Source organism: Anabas testudineus, chromosome 21, assembly GCF_900324465.2.
Source record: "Anabas testudineus chromosome 21, fAnaTes1.2, whole genome shotgun sequence".
Lineage (NCBI taxonomy): Eukaryota > Metazoa > Chordata > Actinopteri > Anabantiformes > Anabantidae > Anabas > Anabas testudineus.
The window spans coordinates 17,300,653-17,321,866 of NC_046629.1; the positions used below are offsets into that span (position 1 = coordinate 17,300,653).

General features: G+C 37.6%; 4 protein-coding genes across 6 annotated transcripts; 3 read left to right on the plus strand and 1 right to left on the minus strand.

The window, feature by feature from the left end:
* The first annotated feature begins 2,019 nt into the window (after window positions 1-2,019).
* Window positions 2,020-3,988, plus strand: LOC113173080 (granzyme B-like). The gene is made up of 5 exons (XM_026376367.1): window positions 2,020-2,148; window positions 2,292-2,439; window positions 2,667-2,808; window positions 3,123-3,383; window positions 3,637-3,988. Exons 1-5 carry the CDS (start codon window positions 2,103-2,105, stop codon window positions 3,796-3,798), a joined length of 759 nt encoding a protein of 252 aa, XP_026232152.1. The 5' UTR covers window positions 2,020-2,102; the 3' UTR covers window positions 3,799-3,988.
* A 1,153-nt stretch (window positions 3,989-5,141) lies between these two features.
* LOC113173081 (granzyme B-like) lies at window positions 5,142-6,830 on the plus strand. The gene is made up of 5 exons (XM_026376369.1): window positions 5,142-5,278; window positions 5,399-5,546; window positions 5,771-5,912; window positions 6,232-6,492; window positions 6,647-6,830. The coding sequence occupies exons 1-5, from the start codon at window positions 5,233-5,235 to the stop codon at window positions 6,797-6,799; spliced, it is 750 nt and encodes a 249-aa protein (XP_026232154.1). The 5' UTR covers window positions 5,142-5,232; the 3' UTR covers window positions 6,800-6,830.
* Window positions 6,831-7,031: 201 nt separating this feature from the next.
* On the minus strand, window positions 7,032-9,736 carry rabl3 (RAB, member of RAS oncogene family-like 3). The gene is made up of 8 exons (XM_026376370.1): window positions 9,659-9,736; window positions 9,071-9,162; window positions 8,706-8,835; window positions 8,503-8,617; window positions 8,256-8,406; window positions 7,695-7,766; window positions 7,297-7,335; window positions 7,032-7,161 (listed from the first exon to the last, which is right to left on the minus strand). Exons 1-8 carry the CDS (start codon window positions 9,702-9,704, stop codon window positions 7,105-7,107), a joined length of 702 nt encoding a protein of 233 aa, XP_026232155.1. The 5' UTR covers window positions 9,705-9,736; the 3' UTR covers window positions 7,032-7,104.
* A 199-nt stretch (window positions 9,737-9,935) lies between these two features.
* On the plus strand, window positions 9,936-20,812 carry gtf2e1 (general transcription factor IIE, polypeptide 1, alpha). 3 transcript variants are annotated; one of them, XM_026376364.1, is made up of 7 exons: window positions 9,936-10,095; window positions 10,315-10,410; window positions 10,731-11,026; window positions 11,353-11,510; window positions 16,466-16,661; window positions 17,083-17,318; window positions 19,451-20,812. In XM_026376364.1, the coding sequence occupies exons 3-7, from the start codon at window positions 10,737-10,739 to the stop codon at window positions 19,912-19,914; spliced, it is 1,344 nt and encodes a 447-aa protein (XP_026232149.1). In that variant the 5' UTR covers window positions 9,936-10,095; window positions 10,315-10,410; window positions 10,731-10,736; the 3' UTR covers window positions 19,915-20,812. The 3 variants fall into 3 exon arrangements, with proteins under 3 accessions (XP_026232149.1, XP_026232150.1, XP_026232151.1); XM_026376365.1 differs by lacking the exon at window positions 10,315-10,410; XM_026376366.1 differs by lacking the exon at window positions 10,315-10,410 and having other exon boundaries at window positions 10,734-11,026.
* Window positions 20,813-21,214: the final 402 nt, after the last annotated feature.

The window sequence follows — 21,214 nt, forward strand, 5'->3', positions numbered from 1 at the left end:
TAACAGCCTTTACCTATAAAATTGATTGTAGTGATCCCAAGTATCCACATGTCTTCACCAAAATCAACTTCTTTGCTCCATGGATTAAGGAAATCATGCAGAAACATGTTATATGAGTCATTGTTCAGAGAGTAAGAACATAGCAGTTGCTTCTTTACTGACTTATTAAGTACCATTGTTTGATTAAGCATGTCTGAAAAAGGAATTCATGAGTTGCTTTTGTTGCTTGTTTCTCTTCTTCGCTCTGCAGACTGCTTCAGCACTGTGTGAATGTTGGTCTTTCATTCCAAGGAAATAAACTTAATAAACAAGAAAGATCTGTCAATGTGGTTTTGTTTCATCTCTCACCAGAGTTAATTTCTACGTACATATTTACCTTTGATTACAAACTTCTGCTGATTAGCACAAAGGAGCAATGGTAAAATAGGCAGAAAGTGCAACAGTGAACGTGATGGTTGTGGTATAAAAGCCGGCATGAGTTACAATTAAACCACAAGCCCCTCTTGCTGCATCCAGTCATAGTGAAACCTGAGCGGTGCAGAGACAGCAACAATGTCTTTACCTTTGTCCTCGTCTGTCAATAGTGGGTTCACTGCTGATTTTCAGGTGAAAAGTTTCTACTGGTAAAATAAATACTATGTAAAGTTTTAAACTCACCTGACTTGGATCTCTTGTAAAATATCTCTTATCTATTACCTTTTTGAGTTTCTTATTACAAAACTCATGGCCCCAAATCAATATGGAAAGAGAGAAGTTTGAACTAAGAAAGATAACTTTAAATTATTGATCTGAATTCATTTTTAAAGTTTTATACTGAATGTTCACAGTGATTTCCACAAACAAAATACATTATTTCCCCACCTCCCTTAGAATGTCATGAGGATTTTAGAAACACCTACACACAGTTATTGTAAATTAAACACTTATACAAATTTCAGGTGCTATTACTACATCAGGGAGGAAAAGTGACCTTTGTCTACATTATAAATATTTGATGGCGTAACGTAACAATGAATCCACAGCACAAAGCGATGAATTTATCAGTTCTAATAGAAATAGAAAATAAATACACAATGTCTCTGACCTGCATTTAATGTGTCTGCAGCAAGGTACCTCGAGGTGGTGCAGTCCTGGAAAAACAAAATAGCACTTCAGACACAAATATTTGATGAGCCACTTCATATATGCACTCATAATATTGGCATCAAATTCGTTTTCCTTTTCCAACCCTTTATGATACCGAAGAATGTTTACAGCACCATCTAGTGGACAGTAGGAATTCACAATTGGAGCCTCTATTGTAAAACCTTTGCTGCTCTTTTTAATCATATTCCATGTCTGAAGTTTTATCAGAGGACTCATGCCAGGTATCATTATTCTGCTACTAAGAACTGCTTAAATTATTTTCTAATCTTTTACACCAGGGTCCAACAGTCCCTAGCATGTGTGGATTATCAAGTTGTGCACAGACCTGAAGCAGGAAGTGTCAGGAAACTGACAAAAATGAATACACAAGGTGTACATGAGAGGTGCAAATACTGTTGTTAATGTTGTGGTTAACACGACCTTAAAACACACTCTCCATTTAACCTTCACCTCTCAAAATGCTGATTGTCTAATACGGACCAGTATGATATTCATTCAAGTAGTGGATGGAAAAAGCCGTCAGGACATAGACAATTTATTACATTCACATTCTGATCATCACATTTGTTTTTAATTTTTATTTTGCTGTAACATAAAATGACAATCTTGCATGTGTTTTGATCAATTATACAAGTTTTCATGTTTGGATCAATTCAGAAAGTATTTAGGTCCCTTTAAACATCATATAATGACTAAGTGAACACAACTTTAGATTTTAGATCTAAAAAAGTATTTAGAGACTTTGTTCAGTGTTGTGTAGAAGGCCTGATTGTACAAAAGGGTTTCACTTATGTTTCAGTAAAAAAAAAAAAAAAAAAGGTGTTAAATTGCTGAAAGAATAATTTTGACACCTTCCCATAAAGGTTCCGTTGTGGGAGCTGAAACACTGACTACAGAAGGTGGTGGGGAGAGAGAGAGACCTCCAAATCAGACGGGTTTACGGGTGTTCAATAACCATGATGTTCTGCATTTTATTCGCTTTTCAGCTCCTCGCCCTCGCTGGTAAGATCAGATAAAAATCCATTCTAAATGACTGCTGACATAAATCTTCTTGTTCTCTCTGTAAAGACACTAATAGTTTGGCTGCTGGGGGTTTTGTGTTTCTTAGTATTTTGTAACCTGTGTATCTTCTTTCCTCATGTAAGGGGCTACTGAGAGCGGCATAGTGGGTGGTAAAGAATCAAAGCCTCATTCCAGACCCTACATGGCATCTCTGCAGTTCCAGGGACATCATTCATGTGGAGGGATACTTATTCGGAAGGACTTTGTCCTCACTGCCGCACACTGCAAACAGTGAGTTTATTTAGTATCACTGAGAAATTGTAGAACAACTGGAAAGGATCACGTACAAAGGATTTGTTGGCTATTACTTAACTGTAGTTCTGTATTGACTGAATCCTCAGTCAATCATAATTGTAATAATAATAAGAACAATAATAACAGTTTTTGTACAGCATAATCTGTGTTTTATTACAACTACAAGTAAATATTTAAACTTTATTTGTTCCCTTATTTGTCAGTGCTCAGCAGTCAATGACAGTGGTACTTGGAGCACACGACATAAGCAAGAAAGAAAAAAGTCAGCAATCGATCCAAGTGGCTCACTACTATTCACATCCAAAATTCAATGGACAATATGATTATGACATCATGCTGCTTAAGGTAAAGTGATTTTATATAAGAGGCCTCAACAAAGCTGATCTTAAGTACTTAGTTTATCTGTGTATGTTTTTCTAATGTAGGGTCGCTTTCATTTTTTATTGTGTCTCGACGAGAGTTGGAGACAAACTCACATTTGCAGAGGATGTGGGGGGTGGGGGGTGCTTCATCTAAAACCTCAATGTTGTTTTAAGAGGACATAGAAACACTGTGATGTCTGACAGACAAACTATTTCATTAAATACACACACACACAAAAATAAAGTAAGTATGCTGTGCAGTGTGTGATTTTCATTCTTCTTCGTTGTCTTCCACAGTTAAAAAACAATGCCATACTGAACAAGTATGTGAAACCCATTGAACTACCGAAGAAAGATGGAAAAACACCAGCAAATATAAAATGTACTGTTGCTGGCTGGGGTCAAACTGGAGCCAAGAAGCCTACTTCAAACAAACTGAGGGAGACCACAGAGAAGATGCAATTCAGCTTTGAGTGCAACAAAATGTGGGCCCAGTACTTTAAATCTGATCACATGATATGCACCAGATTTAACAAGAAGACAGGAGGAGTTTGCCAGGTAAAGGTTGAATTCAGTTCAATTCAGTTTATTTATTTAACATCAAATCACAAAAAGAACACAAAGATTACTTTTGTGATTCAGAGTAAATCTGCACTCTGAGAACAGAGAGTTCTGCTGGAAAACAAACAAACAAAAACGGTATTTGACACAGACTAGTATATAGTCAACTAACCATCACATACTGCCGCTAACAACAGAAACACTTTTTCACAGTCTACTGATTGACGTCTTTCTTTTACTGTTTTTCTAGGGGGATTCTGGTGGACCACTTATCTGCAACAACAAGCCTCAGGGCATTACAGCTTTTACCTATAAAATTGATTGTAATGATCCCAAGTGGCCACATGTCTTCACCAAAATCAACTTCTTTGCTCCATGGATTAAGGAAATCATGCAGAAACATGTTATATGAGTCATTGTTCAGAGAGTAAGAACATAGCAGTTGCTTCTTTACTGACTTATTAAGTACCATTGTTTGATTAAGCATGTCTGAAAAAGGAATTCATGAGTTGCTTTTGTTGTTTGCTTTTCTTCTTCGCTTTGCAGACTGCTTCAACACTGTGTGAATGTTTCATTCCAAGGAAATAAACTTACAAGACAGATCTGTCAATGTGGTTTTGTTTCATCTCTCACCAGAGTTAATTTCTACGTATATATTTACCTTTGATTTCAAACCTCTGCTGATTAGCACAAAGGAGCAATGGTAAAATAGGCAGAAAGTACAACAGTGAATGTGATGGTTGTGGTATAAAAGCCGACATGAGTTACGATTAAGCCACAAGCCCCTCTTGCTGCATCCAGTCATAGTGAAACCTGAGCGGTGCAGAGACAGCAACAATGTCTTTACCTTTGTCCTCGTCTGTCAATAGTGGGTTCACTGCTGATTTTCGGGTGAAAAGATTCCACCGGAAAAATAAATACTATGTAAAGTGTCGAACTCACCTGACTTGGATCTCTTGTAAAATAGCTCTTCACTATTACCTTATTGAGTTTCTTATTACAAAACTCATGGCCCCAAATCAATATGGAAAGAGAGAAGTTTGAACTAGGAAAGATAATTTTAAATAATTAAGCTGAATTATTTTGCAAAGTTTTATACTGAATGTTCACAGTGATTTCCACAAACAAAATACATTATTTCCCCACCTCCCTTAGAATGACATGAGGATTTTAGAAACACCTACACACACCTACAAACCAACAGAAATGAATACACAAGGTGTACATGAGAGGTGCAAATTATGTTGTTAATGCTGTGGTTAACACAACCTAAAAACACACTTTCCATTTAACCTTCACCGCTCAAAATGGTGATTGTCCACTACGGACCAGTATGATATTCATTCAAGCAGTAGATGGAAAAAGCTGTAAGGACATAGATAATCTATTACATTCACATTCTGATCATCACATTTGTTTTTATAATTATTTTACTGTAACATAAAATGACAATCTTGCCTGTGTTATAACCAATTTTATACAAGTTTTCATGTTTGTTTGGATCAATTTAAAAAGTATTTAGGTCCCTTTATGTTTTTTTTAAGATTAAACATCATATAGTGGCTCAGAGAACACAGCTTTAGATCTTAAAAAAAATGTATTAAGAGCCTTTGTTCTGTGTTGTGTAGAAGTCCCAATTGTACGAAACGGTTTCACTTATGTTTCAGTAAAAAAAAAAAAAAAAAAAAAAAAGAAAGAAAGAAAAAAAGGTGACAGGTCGCTGGAAGAGTAATTTTGACACCTGCCCACAAAGGTTCCGTTGTGGGAGCTGAAACGTTGACTACAGAAGGTGGTGGGGAGATAGAGAGACCTCCAAATCAGACGGGTTAACTTGTGTTCAACAACCATGATGTTCTGCATTTTATTCGCTTTTCAGCTCCTCGCCCTCGCTGGTAAGATCAGATAAAAATCCATTCAAAATGCTGAGAAAAAATCTTGTTGTCTCTGTAAAGACATAGTATATGTATAGTTTGACTGCTGGGGGTTTTGTGCTTCTTCTCTCCTCATGTAAGGGGCTACTGAGAGCGGCATAGTTGGTGGTAAAGAATCAAAGCCTCATTCCAGACCCTACATGGCATCTCTGCAGTTCCAGGGACAACATTCATGTGGAGGGATACTTATTCGGAAGGACTTTGTCCTCACTGCAGCACACTGCAGACAGTGAGTATATTATCACTGAGAAATTGTAGAACAACTGGAAAGGATCACGTACAAAGGATTTGTTGGCTATTACTTAACTAAAGTTCTGTATTGACTGAATACTCAATGAATTTATAATTATAATAATAATAAGAACAACAATAGCAGTTTTTGTACAGCATAACATGTGTTTTATTACAACTACAAGTAAATATTTGACCTTTATTTGTTCCCTTGTTTGTCAGTGCTCAGCAAACAATGACAGTGGTACTTGGAGCACACGACATAATCAAGAAAGAAAAAAGTCAGCAATCGATCCAAGTGGCTCACTACTATTCACATCCAAAATTCAATGGACAATATGATTATGACATCATGCTGCTTAAGGTAAAGTGATTTTATCTAAGAGGCCACAACAAAGCTGATTTAAGTACTTAGTTTATCTGTGTATGTTTTTATAATGTAGTGTCGGTTTCATTTTTTATTGTGTCTCGACGAGAGTTGGAGACACAACTGCAGAGGATGTGGGGGGTGGGGGGTGCTTCACATAAAACCTCAATGTTGTTTTAAGAGGAGATACAAACACTGTGATGTCTGATAGTCAAACTATTTCATTAAATACACACACACACACACACACACACAAATGTAAAGTAAGTACCCGGTACAGTATGTGATTTTCATTCTTCTCTGTTGTCTTCCACAGTTAAAAAACAATGCCACACTGAACAAGTATGTGAAGCCCATTGAACTACCGAAGAAAGATGGAAAAATACCAGCAAATATTAGATGTACTGTTGCTGGCTGGGGTCGAACTGGAGCCAAGAAGCCTACTTCAAACAAACTGAGGGAGACCACAGAGAAGATGCAATTCAGCTTTGAGTGCAAGAGCATATGGGCCCAATACTTTAACTCTGATCACATGATATGCACCAGATTTAAGAAGAAGACAGGAGGAGTTTGCCAGGTACTGAAACAGTATGTGACGGAGTCCAGTAAATAGTAAACCAACCACTACATTTAACAGAATACACCAATAATGCTTCTAACTATAGAAACTGTTTTCTCTTAATGGTCTTCAAAGTCTACTGAATGACTACTTCCTTTTATCATTTTTTTAGGGGGATTCTGGTGGACCACTTATCTGCAACACCAAGCCTCAGGGCATAACAGCTTTTACCGCACTGAATGACTGTGATAATCCCAAGTATCCACATGTCTTCACCAAGATCAACACATTTCTTCCCTGGATTAAAAAAATGATGAAGGTATAGGGAAATGCTGCATGAATCAATGTTTATAGGCCAAACATATTGCTTCTGCTGCTTCTTCTTCCTTGTTAAATAATATGGCTTGATATAAAAGATTAAAGATTGTAGTCTGAAATAAACACAATTTCCTTTCTGCAAGTCTTTTTAAGCTTTATCACCTCAATACAGTTTCATATTTATTTTCTTTACTCAGCGTTCAGGCTGATTAGCACAAAGGAGAAACAGTAAAAGGATCAGTGAATGTGATGGTTGTGGTATTGGAGCCCACATACGTGCATGATCCAACCACAAGCCACTGAGTTGTATCGTCAGTCATAGTGCAAACTTTTGAAGTTGAACCGTTTTCTGTCCGTGAACGCCGTCATCTGCGAGACAGTGAAAGAAACATGCCATCTTAAAATTATACTTCATCTTGTCTGAACTAAACTGTGATTTTAGGTGATCAGTTTCTACTCCTAAAATACTTATGAGATTGTGCTTTGTTTAAGTGTAAAACTCACCTGACCCGGATCTCTTGTGAAATATCTCTTCTCTATTACCTGTTAAGATGTTTAAGACATTTCTGAGTTTCCTTAAAGAACTTACAGAACCAAATCTACACAGAAAAACTCAACATTATACTTGAATTATTGATTTGAATTATTTTGAAGTTTTAAACATCCTGATATTCAATTCAATACCAAAACTTTTATTACCCCACTTCCCTCACTACAGTGCTTGTATTTAAATGAAAATGTCAGATGCTATGACTAGATCCAAGAAAACCAAGTGACCTTTGTTTACATAATTAACCTTTGATGATTTATTGTTTCCTAAGTAAATCCACAGAACCATACAAGTATAAATACAAATAGAAATGTAAAATAAATGTGTGTTATATTACAGAACTCTTTCTCACCTTGTCAAAGAATCTGCTAAGCTTAACTGCATTTGACGTGCCGGCAGCAAGGTACCTCGGGTTGGTGCAGTCCTGGGAAAACAAAACAGCCACAAACCCGAGAGTATTTTTATCTTTCTAACTTACGGCTTGTATTGACCTGTAAATATGTTTACTATTAAAGCTTCTTTCAAATGGTTGGTATACATATATATTTATCTGCCTTTAACTATACATCAATCAGCCACAATATAACGTTTGTTTTTCTATCACAAGTATTATTATACTGTAAACCACCATTGAAATTACCTGAAATGTCTCATAACCTTTTAAGCTCATATAAAAGTTATAGCAGATAAGACTACTGTAGATCCATTCATGCTACTTAATAATAAAAGAGACATTATTTTCTACTTTTATGACACAATTTTAAAACTGATAATCACTCCAAACAGCAATAATTATTTTCAGCCTCACAAAACAAACGTATGAAAATATTTTGAGAACGAATCTCATCATGGAGGTTCTCTCAGAGACTTATGACAAAAAAAAAAAAAAAAGGATAATAAAAAGATGACATACAAGATTGATCTCCTCTGCATTGAAGTCTTCCGACAGGAAAGCCGTCCGCGTGAGAACTTCATTACGTTTGTTCTCTGGGATTTGGTCAAACTTGGTGCCGATAAGCAGCAAAGGCACTGGGTTCTCAGCAAACTGTTCCCTATCATAATCACTACAGTGAGGAAAAAGACATGACTGAATTTTCCAGTAACCAAATTAAGAGTCACTCATCGATACCTTTAATTTTGACAGTCAAACATCTACTTACCCGTTTGACACAATGACTCCCGTTGGGGAAGAATCCTTGTTTAAAGCTTCTAGTGACCATCGGTAAAGATTCTGAGAGGATTTCTTATTTGTCAAATCATGTACCAAAATAATTCCTAAAAGAGTCCAAAAAAAGGAATATAACTAAATAAGGGACCTTATGCATAGAGATTTTTGTTGAAGTAATCAGAAGATCAACTTTACCATTAACCGAATTGTAGAAGACCGCTCTGGTGCTTTTCACACTACTGGCACTGCCAACAGATCCTCCAACATCCCAGAGTTCAATATAATAGGTCTTCTCCTCAGGGGTTCCCTCCTTATAATCTTGAACCTGTAGTTTATAAATTTGTAAATGACATCAACACTTGATTTATTCATCTAATCTGTGGCATGTTCATTTTCTAAGCAAGCGTGTACTAGTTACATTTTCAACCTTACAATTTGTATTTATTACACATGTATGAAGTGCGTAGATGTTATTTGAGATTAATGTAAAAGCCCAGCATTAGCATTAGATTTGACCTCAGCTGAATTTATAATTTCTATTATTTGTTTGTTTTGCTCACCCGTACATCCACAGAGCACCCAACAGTCCATGACGGATTTCCCAACACTTGATTCTGACATAAAAGATGGACCAAGGAAGACTTTCCCACCCCTGCAATAAACGAAAGAATTGGTGGTGGATGGCATAAATACAAATTCCCCCAATAACCCACCAGGCACAAGGAAAAGCATTTATCATGAAATGTAGCTTCTACTCACTTTCAGTAATGATATAAAATGACTACTCAGAAAATATCAAGACTTCAATCACTGTGATTATTTTTTCGTTTCTATCAAAACAGCCTGTAGGGCTTCAGGAAATAGCTTTAAATATGTGTCATTCGTTTTTTTTTCAGCTTTTTTCTACTAACTTTCCACTTTTGATCTTCCTCTTAAACCATGCAGTCCTCTGTGAGGTTACAACTTAGGTCAATGCAACTTTACCCCGAATGAGAGCTGTGTTTTGTCAGGAAACGTTAAGGCTGGGCATGTTTTATAAACCCACTACTACAAGCTTTAGCTCTAAAATTGAAGATCGATATGGTGGCAAACAGGGCGCGTTTATTTAAAACAAGCAGACAAATATTCGTAAACGTGTACTAACTTACCGGAATCTCCTAAAACTAACACTTTTACTCTGTCAAGAGAAGCCATTTTTGTGACAGCAGCATCCCGGAAAAAACAGTAAAGGCTCCGCCTTTAAATAGAATATGATTGGTTAAGAGAAATTACTCGTTTGACAAAACGCGTAGTCATTGGTTTAGAGCCTTATCAATCATTTGTCTTTGGGTTCTATTGGCTATTGGGTCAACAACTAACAGTTGAACCAATCAGAATTTAAGATCATCTTTCGTTGTGATCTGGGTTTTTCTTCCGGGTCTTCTTAAAATCGAAGCATGCTAGCTAGTGCGGCTAGAAAGTTAAAGATTGAAATGTGGAAATGTGTTTGTTTTGAATGAGTTACTTTGAGTCAGAGTCAGCGTGTACTCTTTCTGAAATGAGAAAACGGTGCCTTTAGCTTATTGTGAGAGATAAACAATATCGGGTAGGTTAACAGGTTAACTTAACGGTTTTCTATAGACTAACTTCATGTTAACTGCATGTTTAACGTTAGCCTTAGTCAATGTAAGGTGCTGTTAATATTGGTAATCCTAAAGTAACGTCATATTGGAACATCACTAGCTAGTTATAGTATCCTCAACAATAGATGAAGCCAGCTTGCCTCATTGTTCTCTGACAGTTGTCTTTGTTTGATTAACGTTAGCAAACCTAAAGCCGAGTTGTGCAGCAGGCAGTTGAGCTGGCGATGTTACGTTAATCAGTTCTGGCAGTATTAGCACTTCGTATATCTCAGCACAAAGTAAGTGGGCCTCTCTTTATTAAAAAGTTTACCACCACTTTAGCAAACATCGTTATTGCGTTTAAGGAACCTAAAGAGGGCTCATTGTTCTAAATGTAACCGTATTGTATTTTCTCTAAGCTCTTCAGGTTATTTTCATTACATCTTTACTTTTTCCTTCAATCCAGAATGAACAAGTCTCCCTCTTAAGATTTTAGTAATTAAATTTACCTCAGTAAGCTATTGATTTATGTTTAACACAGTTTCTAGGATCCTATCCTATCATCTTCCACTATAGTATATGCCTGCAGTTCTTTAAATCTGATCTCCTCTCTCCACAGCAGAAGATGATAGAACCAGAGATACTGACCGAGGTCCCTGCAGCACTTAAGCGCTTAGCGAAGCAGGTTGTAAGGGGTTTCTATGGAGTGGAACATGCCTTGGCTCTGGATGTGCTGATCCGTAATCCATGTGTACGTGAGGAAGACATGCTGGAGCTGCTCAAGTTTGACCGCAAACAGCTGCGCTCCGTACTCAACACCCTGAAGGCAGACAAGTTTGTCAAGTGCCGCATGAGAGTGGAGACGGCTCCTGATGGCAAAACAACACGACACAACTACTACTTCATCAACTACAGGTTTAGGGTTATTTTCCTCTTTTTCATGTTTGCAGCCAACTGTGCAAATGATGGGCACATTTAACACGCGATAGCTTCCCCAGTCATCCAGGTGAAGTTATCTGAAAATTGAGTCATGAGGCAACTAGACCACCTTCTTGTTAAAACGTTTCCTTTATCATCCAAGTAGCTTCTTCAGTCCAACTAGAGAAGCTACTTGGGTGAACTAATTTCAGTTTACCAGGCCAGACACCTAATTTTTTGATATGTTAGACACATCACAAATGGCTCCAATGTCAACATGTTGCATACTGTGAGGCTTTATTAATCAAAATGAATTTCTTTAGGGTACTTGTCAACGTGGTGAAGTATAAACTGGATCATATGCGGCGGCGCATTGAGACAGATGAGCGAGACTCCACCAACCGTGCCTCCTTCCGGTGTCCATGTTGTTTCTCCACCTTCACCGATCTAGAGGCCAACCAGCTGTTTGACCCTATGACAGGTAAAAGTTAAGAAAGAAATATCTAAAAATAGGGTTCTGTTATTTGTCTGCTTTGTAGTCAAGTAACAGAACTCAACCACCATGTCCTGCATTGATGACATATTTTTCTGTAACATTTGAGCTGTGGTCATTGTGTCCCAGACCATCTCTGTAAGTTGTTTGAGTGATTCTCGTGAGTCACAGTCTGTCTTAGTAGCTCTTTACACTTGTATTTATTGCTGTCCGCTTGTGATCCGATCAATCTTAATGCCTGGTGTAAACAGGGATATTGTCTGGGTCAGGAGGCCCAGCCATGATTCCTATGTGAAATCTGTCTATTGGGGAGAAGAGGAGACAGATTAAATAATGACAAGTCAGGAATACCTGCTACATGAACAGTATTGCATCTTTGTGAAATCCAGCATACATTCTGCCATGCAGCCTTTCAAACAAATGTAAATAAAACTGGCCTGAACTAGGAAGCTTTAAATCCCAAATTTCCCTGTATCAGACACATACGCATGAAAGCAAAGATAAAGGTGGAAATCTCCATCGTGGAGAACAAAACTGTTGCTGTAGGCAAACTTTATATTTTGGCAATCGTTACATTGCCTAATTGAAAATTTGACCAAAATAATAGCAGTTGTGGTTTGGAATAGTCTATACTCACCATTAAGTTTTAAAGTTTTACATGTGAGAAAGTTACAATGTCACACTCCACTGTTATAACAGACACATACACAGAAGAACATTTGTTTGAATGTTGTATAATATTATTCAAATAAGTACATAACGTTGTACTGTTTCTTTTTATATTCTTTGCAATCAGAGAAAATAAATTGCTAGAAGTGTTTGTCCTTTACAGGATCCTGGTAGACCTCTAGATGGCAGCCAGTGCTCAGTAGAAGTTCAGTGTAACCATGTCCACATACATTCATTAATAACAGGTTCATTTAGTTCATCAAGTCCCTAATAGGAAAGAAATTATAGTGCTTATTAAAAAAGATAATTGTGCCTCCAGCACTTCATTAAAATGTAACCATTTCAAAAAATAGTCCACCATCATACTTTAGTAAGTGAAGTTGTGCATTCCCCCCCAGGTTTCCAAAGTCCATTTATTTGAACTCATTTTAATATTTCCATTTCCCCCATCTGCATTTAAATGTACTTGAGCTTCAAACAAATGACAAAAAAAATACTAAGCAATCTTAAAAACACAATTATTTTTGTGTTGAGTTTTGTTTTGTTTTGTTTTGTTTTCAGTTTCTATATGTCCAGCACCCATGACATATTATTGCCATCATACATGTACCTGCTGATGAATGTTGTTTTAAAAGATGAACACTTTGCTGTGTTTGCAGTAAAGGTCTGTTGACTAGTCCTTAATGGGGCTAATGATCTAAACAGTATGTTCTGTAGAATAACAGACATTGTGTTCTACGAAGTAGCATTGTGAGTTAAATTTGTGTTGACAATGTATGGGAAGGTTACTTTAGATTTGTATTCATTTAGCTGTGTTGTCATTTAATGAAAATGTAATTTAGACAGTTCTGATGGAAATAATACCATTTGCACATTTTCAACACATGCACTTGCAAAACAACATAACATAGTTAACTAATATTGTGCTTCTTTATCATCTCTAAATATCTACAATAGTTATTTGTAGTATTAAAAAATAATCTAAAACATATTTATACAAAAAATGTTTGATGTTATATATCTGTTTATTCTTGCCTCGTTGTTATAGGAATCTGAAATGTAGGCTGCATAGAAGCAGAGCACTGGGTTTACTCAACAAAAAAAAAAAAAAAAACAATATTGAACCCCTTTCAGCATATGCCCCACCTATGGAGCATATGCTGAAAGGGGCCTGTTTCCATTACAGTTTGATTTAGTTTTCAGCGAGTCAGCAAATCCAGGCCTAGCATTAGAAGAGCAAATTGAATTTGATGTGAGTGGGGTTTGTTGGCTGATTCCCATCCCTACCTGATGCTGAAATGGCACAGTGTAAATTTGACACATCTGATCAAAGTTTACATTTTACTCCTGAATAATGTATGTGATTTGAAAATATGGTCTTAATTTTGTTGTTTGTGGCTTTTCCCACTTGGTTTAGACAAGTTCTAAATCTAAATGATGAAAACATTCAGCACAAGCTGTCATGTAGCTGCATACAGAAGTTCACAAGTGATTAGACGTTTTCTCAAGTTTAATTTACACTATGGCACAAGGAAAAAATGGCGTGTGCATGCGTACGTGTAAAAGAAGGAACCAGAAGGTATTAAATGTCTTAAAGTGTGTGGATGTTGTACAGATGACTCAGTTATTTGATTTATAAAACTAAGGCACCTCCTCACTTGAGTTGTTCTAACTAATTTGAAAACTAGACACACTGACATCTGCCACACTGCTGTTAAACCATGCACAACTCTACCAGGTAGTTGTGTTATTCACACTGAAATCACAGAAAAGAACAAAGATTCATTTTTAAGGCCTTTAGAAAATAAGCTTATAACCTATCCATATTCAGTATTAAATGCATTTCACAAGATGCAGAGAAGCTGTAATTCTTCTAGCATCCTAATGTGGGTTTTCCACTTAATTTGCATTTGCATTTCTTGATTATGCACAATTTCTAGTTTACAACCCACTCTGTTAGCATAATAAATAATATAAACATTAAGGTCTAAAACAAAGATTTTGAAAATATAGCAAATCTTTACTTTCATTGTTAACTGTATTTTACAGCATGTACTGGTGTGTGGTGGTGTTTTCATCATCTCAGTCACTCTAGCTTCTTAAAATGCCTTAAACGTGCATTTTGGATTATTAGTCAACCAGTACTGTTGCAAGGCTACAAAGATAAGTTGTACTACATGAGAGTTTAAAATACAATTACACTTAACATTTAGCAAATATTAATTAGCAGTAAATCACTGGTTTCACTGGGTGAATAATTGTTGTAAATAATTGATTTTATTGGATGAGATTGTTAAAGTGTGGGTTGCTACCAGCTTATTGAATATGAATCATGCATTGGCTTTTTTCCGAACGGGAATTGCTTCTTTATTTAGTTTATTTTGGAGTTTATTTATGTTGTGGGTTTTGCAGTTGCACCCATGGCATTTTTATTAACTGTCGCAATAATTTCTTTTCTTTGTTCTCATTTGAAATTGTTTCCCAACTCCAGCTCAGCCAGAGAAATGTGTTATTGTAAATGTTTTATCCAAGTCAATCTGTGTCATAAGCTAATATACTACAGCCAGAGTTTTGTTTTTTTTTCCTCCAGAAATGATTATACTGAAAACACATACCCAAATGTACCCAGAAATAAAATTAGAGCAAATAAAAAGGAACATGGGCATAAAAACAGGGACAGGTTGTTAACAAAAGTTACCCACAAGGCCACTTTAACAAACGCACTTTAATTCTACATGAAATAAGTTCTTAATTCAAATCATGATATAGAATAATTTTTATTATTGCACACTCCCAGCTTTTGTTTCTGATTCTGCTTGGAACAGTCGGCGTCTTACTAGTGACCCAGTTACTATCTGGCCGGTTTCTTTGCTGTTGTCTTTTATTTAAACATATTTGAACGGCTATCAAATGTTGCTGTTGAGGCAGTAACCCTGCACCCTGACAGAGGCTGACAATACGAATACCTGGGGCTCACATAGTGGATTTTTGCTTGACCGGTTTCTCCTGCAGGGCCAGCAACACTCAGTATGACCTCACAGGGATGGGAAATGACATTACTATTCTTCCAGCTCATTCTGACCCACAAAGCAGGGTTAAATCCCTAAAGGTTTGAATTTTCAGAGGATGGATTTTGTAAAATATGCAGTTTTATACTCTTTCTACCTGACATGTGGGTCTACTCAGCTTTTGGTTATAAAATAAGAAAAGTTGTAATTAATCTCTTCTTTGATCAGTTGGCAAATATCAGCACACAGTATTTAAGGTAAAACTCACCATTCTGCTTATGATACAGAGAAAAGGCTCAAAATTACATCGTTACTTCGAGGAAATTTGCAATAATGAAATTTATGAAGATAAGAGGGAAAAAATATGTTTTATCAGTGATTGCAGCCGCATTTATTGATGCAAACAAAATGAAGGTCATCTTCCATCTTTTTCCTGTGAGCTACTGTCCTTGACTGCATTTACATGCACTTAAGTAACCAGATTATTCTGAGAAAGCAGCTTGAGTAGTCGGGGAACAGAGTTTACTGTGCATGCACTTAAGAAAGCTGGTTTCTGGTAATCCACGTATACATGCAATCTGATTTCTCTTAAATCTCTGTGTTATTGTGGGAGCAGTAACTGTTCAGTTAATGCTCCCACAATGACTGCTTTCTTTCTTCTTTTGCATTTTCCATTCAACTCATCCATGTTGTCTGAAAACTTGAAGCAATTTGCTTTAACTATAAAGGCTCAAAATGCCCTTGTTTGGGGTAAGATGCTTCTTTTCAGGACCCGACTTTCCTCAAACCTATGACTACACTGTGGCATCTTCCCACCATACCTTTTTCCTCTCAGTTGCAGACTGAGGCACAGGGCAGACATGAGATCTGTGCTAATGTTGGAACAGCTCCTATTAATGAAACTGAAGTCAGCCAGAGAAGCAGATGGCCACACTTGCCTTTCTTTTTCTTGAGTGTGTATGTGCGCGCACAAAGTGTGTTAACACAGTAAGGCCTCAAGCAGTGTTTCCTAACTGCTCTAGACCTAAATGGAGCATGGAACTATAGTATTATAGAATTAGCAACAAATCCACAATATCAAACATAAAAGTGGAACAGTGTCACTACAGTACACACATCCCCAACAAAAGTACAGCAGTTAAAATAGTAGTTTACCTGATCTGATGTAACACTCTGAAGTGGGCATATGGTATCTGCTTTGGCCAGGCAGGTTACCTGATCATCCCCCCCTCACTTGTTTTAACCGTTGTTCTTTTTTACCCACAGGTACCTTTCGCTGCACCTTCTGCCAAACTGAGGTAGAAGAGGATGAGTCTGTCTGTCCTGATGCCAGGACCCTGGTGGCACGCTTCAATGAGCAGATTGAACCCATCTATGCACTGCTACGTGAGACCGAAGACGTCAACTTGTCCCATGATCTGCTCGAGCCTGAGCCTGCTGAGATCCCTGCTCTCAAACAGAGGTCAGTTTCTGACAAATCTCATAGTAATACACAAGTTATTCTTGAGAGAGATGTGTGTGTGGATAGATAGATAGATAGATAAATAGATAGATAGATAGATAGATAGATAGATAGATAGATAGATAGATAGATCTATGTGTAGTAAGAAGAAATTTCATTATTTTCTGCATTAATTTGTCAAAAAAAAGTCTAGAGTATTAACAAATATAATGTGTATTGAGAAAAACCATAAAAAACTCATAGTAATAGTGTAAAAAGTATGTGAACCCTTGAAATAATGACCTTCAAAGAAGGTCAGGTAAGCTAATGCCTCACTCATTGGAGGCTTATCAGATCACATTTTATCATGAATCTCTATATAGTTATGTGTTGCTGTTAAGTCACATTAACTTAAAGGATATTTGCTGAATCTTTCCACCAGCCGAGAACGTTCAGCAGCGGCTGCAGGAAATGCTGCAAGTGGCCAGCACCGTGAAGCCTGGTCTAACAAGGGCTCGTCCTACGCTGACCTGTACACGCAGAATGTTGTCATCAGCATGGATGAGCAGGATGACCAGCAGAAGCAGACTAACGAAAAGGCACCTAAGGAGCGACCCGTCTGGTTGACCGAGAGTACTGTACAGGGTGCTTACAGCGAACCTGACATCCTCAAGAACCGTAAGTGGCGTTTTCATTGCACTACACAGTGGTTTTCCCCTTTAAAAAAAAAAAAAAAAAAAAACGAAAACCCTGCCATGGTCTTAAGATTTGCCGCTCAATGAGTCAAAAGAATAAAATAAAATTCAATTAGAATTAAATCCACTGTCAGATGTTGTTTCTAGTCTCAGAAATCCTTGATTGTCCATGGTTTATTTAGTGAAACACTGAAAATTTCAGAAAATATTAAGATAATTGTAGCAATTACAACTACAACAAGCCCAGTTCTTTGCCACGGTTGACTGCTTGTCTCTCTCAAAACAGGCTACTATAGATCAGCCTTAGTTATCTCCCTCTATCAGGGTGATCTTTCACCAATCTATCTTATGCTGACATTGTTTCCCATCCCAAGGGCATACAGCAATCAGGCCCGGCCAGACTGCCATTGAACCCTAATTGCTTAATTGAAATAATCAGAGACTTGATTAGTGCATGGCTGAGCAAGGATTGCTCATTAATAAAATCCATTCTTGTGGAAATTGCATGAATTATGCCTTCCAAATGTCCTGTCTCAGAGGTGTGTCTCTGTGCATGTGTCTGTCTGCAATGATCTTGTTGCCCTTTGGAGCCTGGAAACCGACATGACATCTGAAGTGGCATGGCAATGAAGCTTTTATCCAGATAGTCACCTGTACTAAGTAGGCATGTTGTTTTTTGTTTTGTTTGTTTGTTTTGTTTTTATATTGTGCTTTGGGCGCTAATTCCAAATTGTTTTGGACATTCTGCATCTCCTCATGCCGAATCCAGTCTGAGATTATATTACCATAATAGATCTGGATTAAATGTACCTCTCTAGGGCTGGATGATTAAATACTGTTGATAATTATTCTCATCAGTTATTTTGCTTGGATCTGAGACTTTACGTCTAGCATTGTGTATGCTGTACAGGATAATACTGCTTCAGACTCTAAAAAAGATTACTGGTATTACCTTTCGTCTTTGTGGGAAGATGCTTTGAGCACATTTTGCAGTGCACGCCACTTTAATTAGTCGAAATATCTCTACAGAAATACTATCTCCTCATCTTTTTAGTTTTTGCTTGTGTCCTTTGGGATGTTTTCTTTGGTAACACTGCGGCTTGAGTTTTCGTTTACCTTTTTGTCTTGTCATTTATCATTCTCTCGCACACCTGACGTATTGTTGTGCACTGTTGCAGTAGCCCAAACATCAGCATGTGTTTTGCCAGCTGATCTTCCCATGTTGGCGGCAGTGTCTGTGAACCAAACCGAACCTGACGTGACTGTAACTGTTACAGACAATTTTGGTGCAGAACAGTTCTCACTATTTCTGTTTCTTTTTTTGTTTACTTAGTCCTTTCTGGACCTACTGTTTTCCTGTTTGTACCCGTTACCATGTGTCATGCAGTTGATGTGCTCCTATTTGAATGAATCCAGCTGTCTACACAGCAAGAAGCTCTGATGTGACATGTTTAGGGACAGGACAAAGCGTAGTTCAAATTTACAGATAAGTAGTGCAGTGATTGGACAATTTGCATGGTTACACAGACTTCACAGGGATAGGTTGAACTGGCTTTAATGGTTTCAAACAGGCAGAGATGCATACGGATATATGACAGACTGACGGACTCGCATGCAGACGCAGATACAGACAGGAAATGCCAACGTTGCCATAGCATTACACTAAACGGGCAAATGTGCAGAAGACAATTAGGGAAGTGCAGCTTAAACACAAAGAACCAAATACTAATAGTAGAAAATATAAATGTATAAAATTCAACATGAACAAAAATTGAATCATATTGTAGACCATATTGCAGTAGCCTATTTGGTCCAAATACTGGTCCTGGTTTAAAACCATTAAGTTGGTCAGCGTTCATTATTGATGTGATATGAATAAAAGTGGGAGGATCTGACTCCTGAATGTGAGAAATGTATCACTCTGCTGTTGGAACTATTGAAGCATGAAGTCTCCTTGTGGTTGGACGGTGGTTCTTCCACTTGTCTAGTTCCACGCATAGATTCATAAAAATAGTTCAGTATGTTTCAAAATATTCAAAAGCAAGCAACGTTATAAGAATTGATCATTTCCAAAGGAAATGTATTCATAATTTTAATGACCAATTGTTTCTATAGGTGGGGACATTGTACCCGAAGCCCAGGATGGAACAGCTGGCCGTGGAATTGGTCAGTCAGATGAAAATGAGGAAGTGATGCGCGCTCTTCTCATCCACGAGAAGAGGAGTGTGGCAGCAACAGGTGGAGGTGTAGGTGGAGCAAGTGCTGCTGCCAGGGGCCTTGCCTCCGCCACCGCAAATGCCAGCGACTCGGAGAGCGACACTAGCGAATCAGACGACGAGCCCCCGTCACGTCCTCCTCCCCCTGTCACAGCTGCTCAGCATCAGGCCGAGGAGGAGGAAGACGAGGATGATGATGAGTTTGAGGAGGTGGGGGATGAGCCAGTGGTGATGGTGGGCGGCCGACCGTTCTCATATCGAGAGGTGAGCCAGAGGCCAGAGCTAGTGGAGCAGATGTCCTCACAGGAGAAGGAGGCTTACATTGAAATGGGACAAAATCTCTTCCAGGACATGTACTTCTGAATTTACAAATACATTACAATTTACATACATACATTTACACACACACACACACACACACACACACATACACACACTGAAAAACATTTTTTTTGGGGGGGTGGCTTTGAGTTCCCAAATGTACAGTATACCGCTGCTTTCTCACTGTCAGTGGTAATATGTGAGGAAAGGTTTGTGGACAGAGCTGAACTAGATGCTGCTCAAGTATTTACAGTCCGCTTTATGCTCCTACGTTAACAGAGCAAAGGAAAGTGTTGCCGGACTGATCACACTTAGTAGTATTCTGTACCAAGTATTTTTGAAAGTCACCAAGCCAGAAGCAAGCTGGACAGCTGCAGTTGTTGCACAGAGTGCCAATGAATCTTGGACTGGCCTGTTTTATTTTTATTTCCGCACTTAAGTTTAACAGGTTGTCTACAGGTTGTCTGTTTTTCAACATTCATCAGTTTTTCCATCCAGGAGCGAGGATACACAAGCGTAATTTTTACAGTACAAATGTATCAACCGTGTATTGGGCTGTGAGAACTGTCAGAAGATGCGTAACAGAGGACTGGAGATTGTGCTGCTGCTGATCTGCTGCATTCACCATGTTGCTGATATTAACAAGGTGTTGTTCAATATTTTCTAAATAAAGTAACAGAGTTGATTTACAGAAATAGAAAATAAAAAAATCAACAAATGTTAAATGCAAAAAAAAAAAAAAAAAAATGTGTGTGTCAAATGCTTTGGTTAACAGTAAACATTTATTGTCCAAGAAACAAAGCAGTGCAGTAAAATAAACGTGTCAACACAAAATACACAAATGTTAAATTATGATGGCACACAGGATGTACTTAATTTTGAATTCAGTTTTTTGTCATTATTTTGAATTATATTCCCTTAATAAAAAGTTTTCTTTCTACCTTTGTTTCTGGGATTATACCTCCCATCAGTATGTGAGGCAGTCACATTTTTGTCTGTGGTTGACACGTTAAACCAATATGTCGCACCAAGCCCAGTTCTGTTCTGTTCTGTTTTGTGTTTTTATTATATGAGAAGCTAACATAAGGTAGAATTTAAAATAAATCTCTGCTTCATTAGAGACTTGTACTTCTAGTAAAAAATTGGCTTTGAGAAATAATGCCATTTATTTCCCTATGAGACAAGTGCACTCAGATATAGTGTTATAGGGTGTTTTGTTGTCAGCTTTTCTAAGTAATTACTGCCTTGATGGAGTAACCACTGCCCATGAATGCAAATGACCAAGTTGGTGGTGGTGTGGATAATGTACATTTCATCTAATGTCTAACATTTATACAGTTGG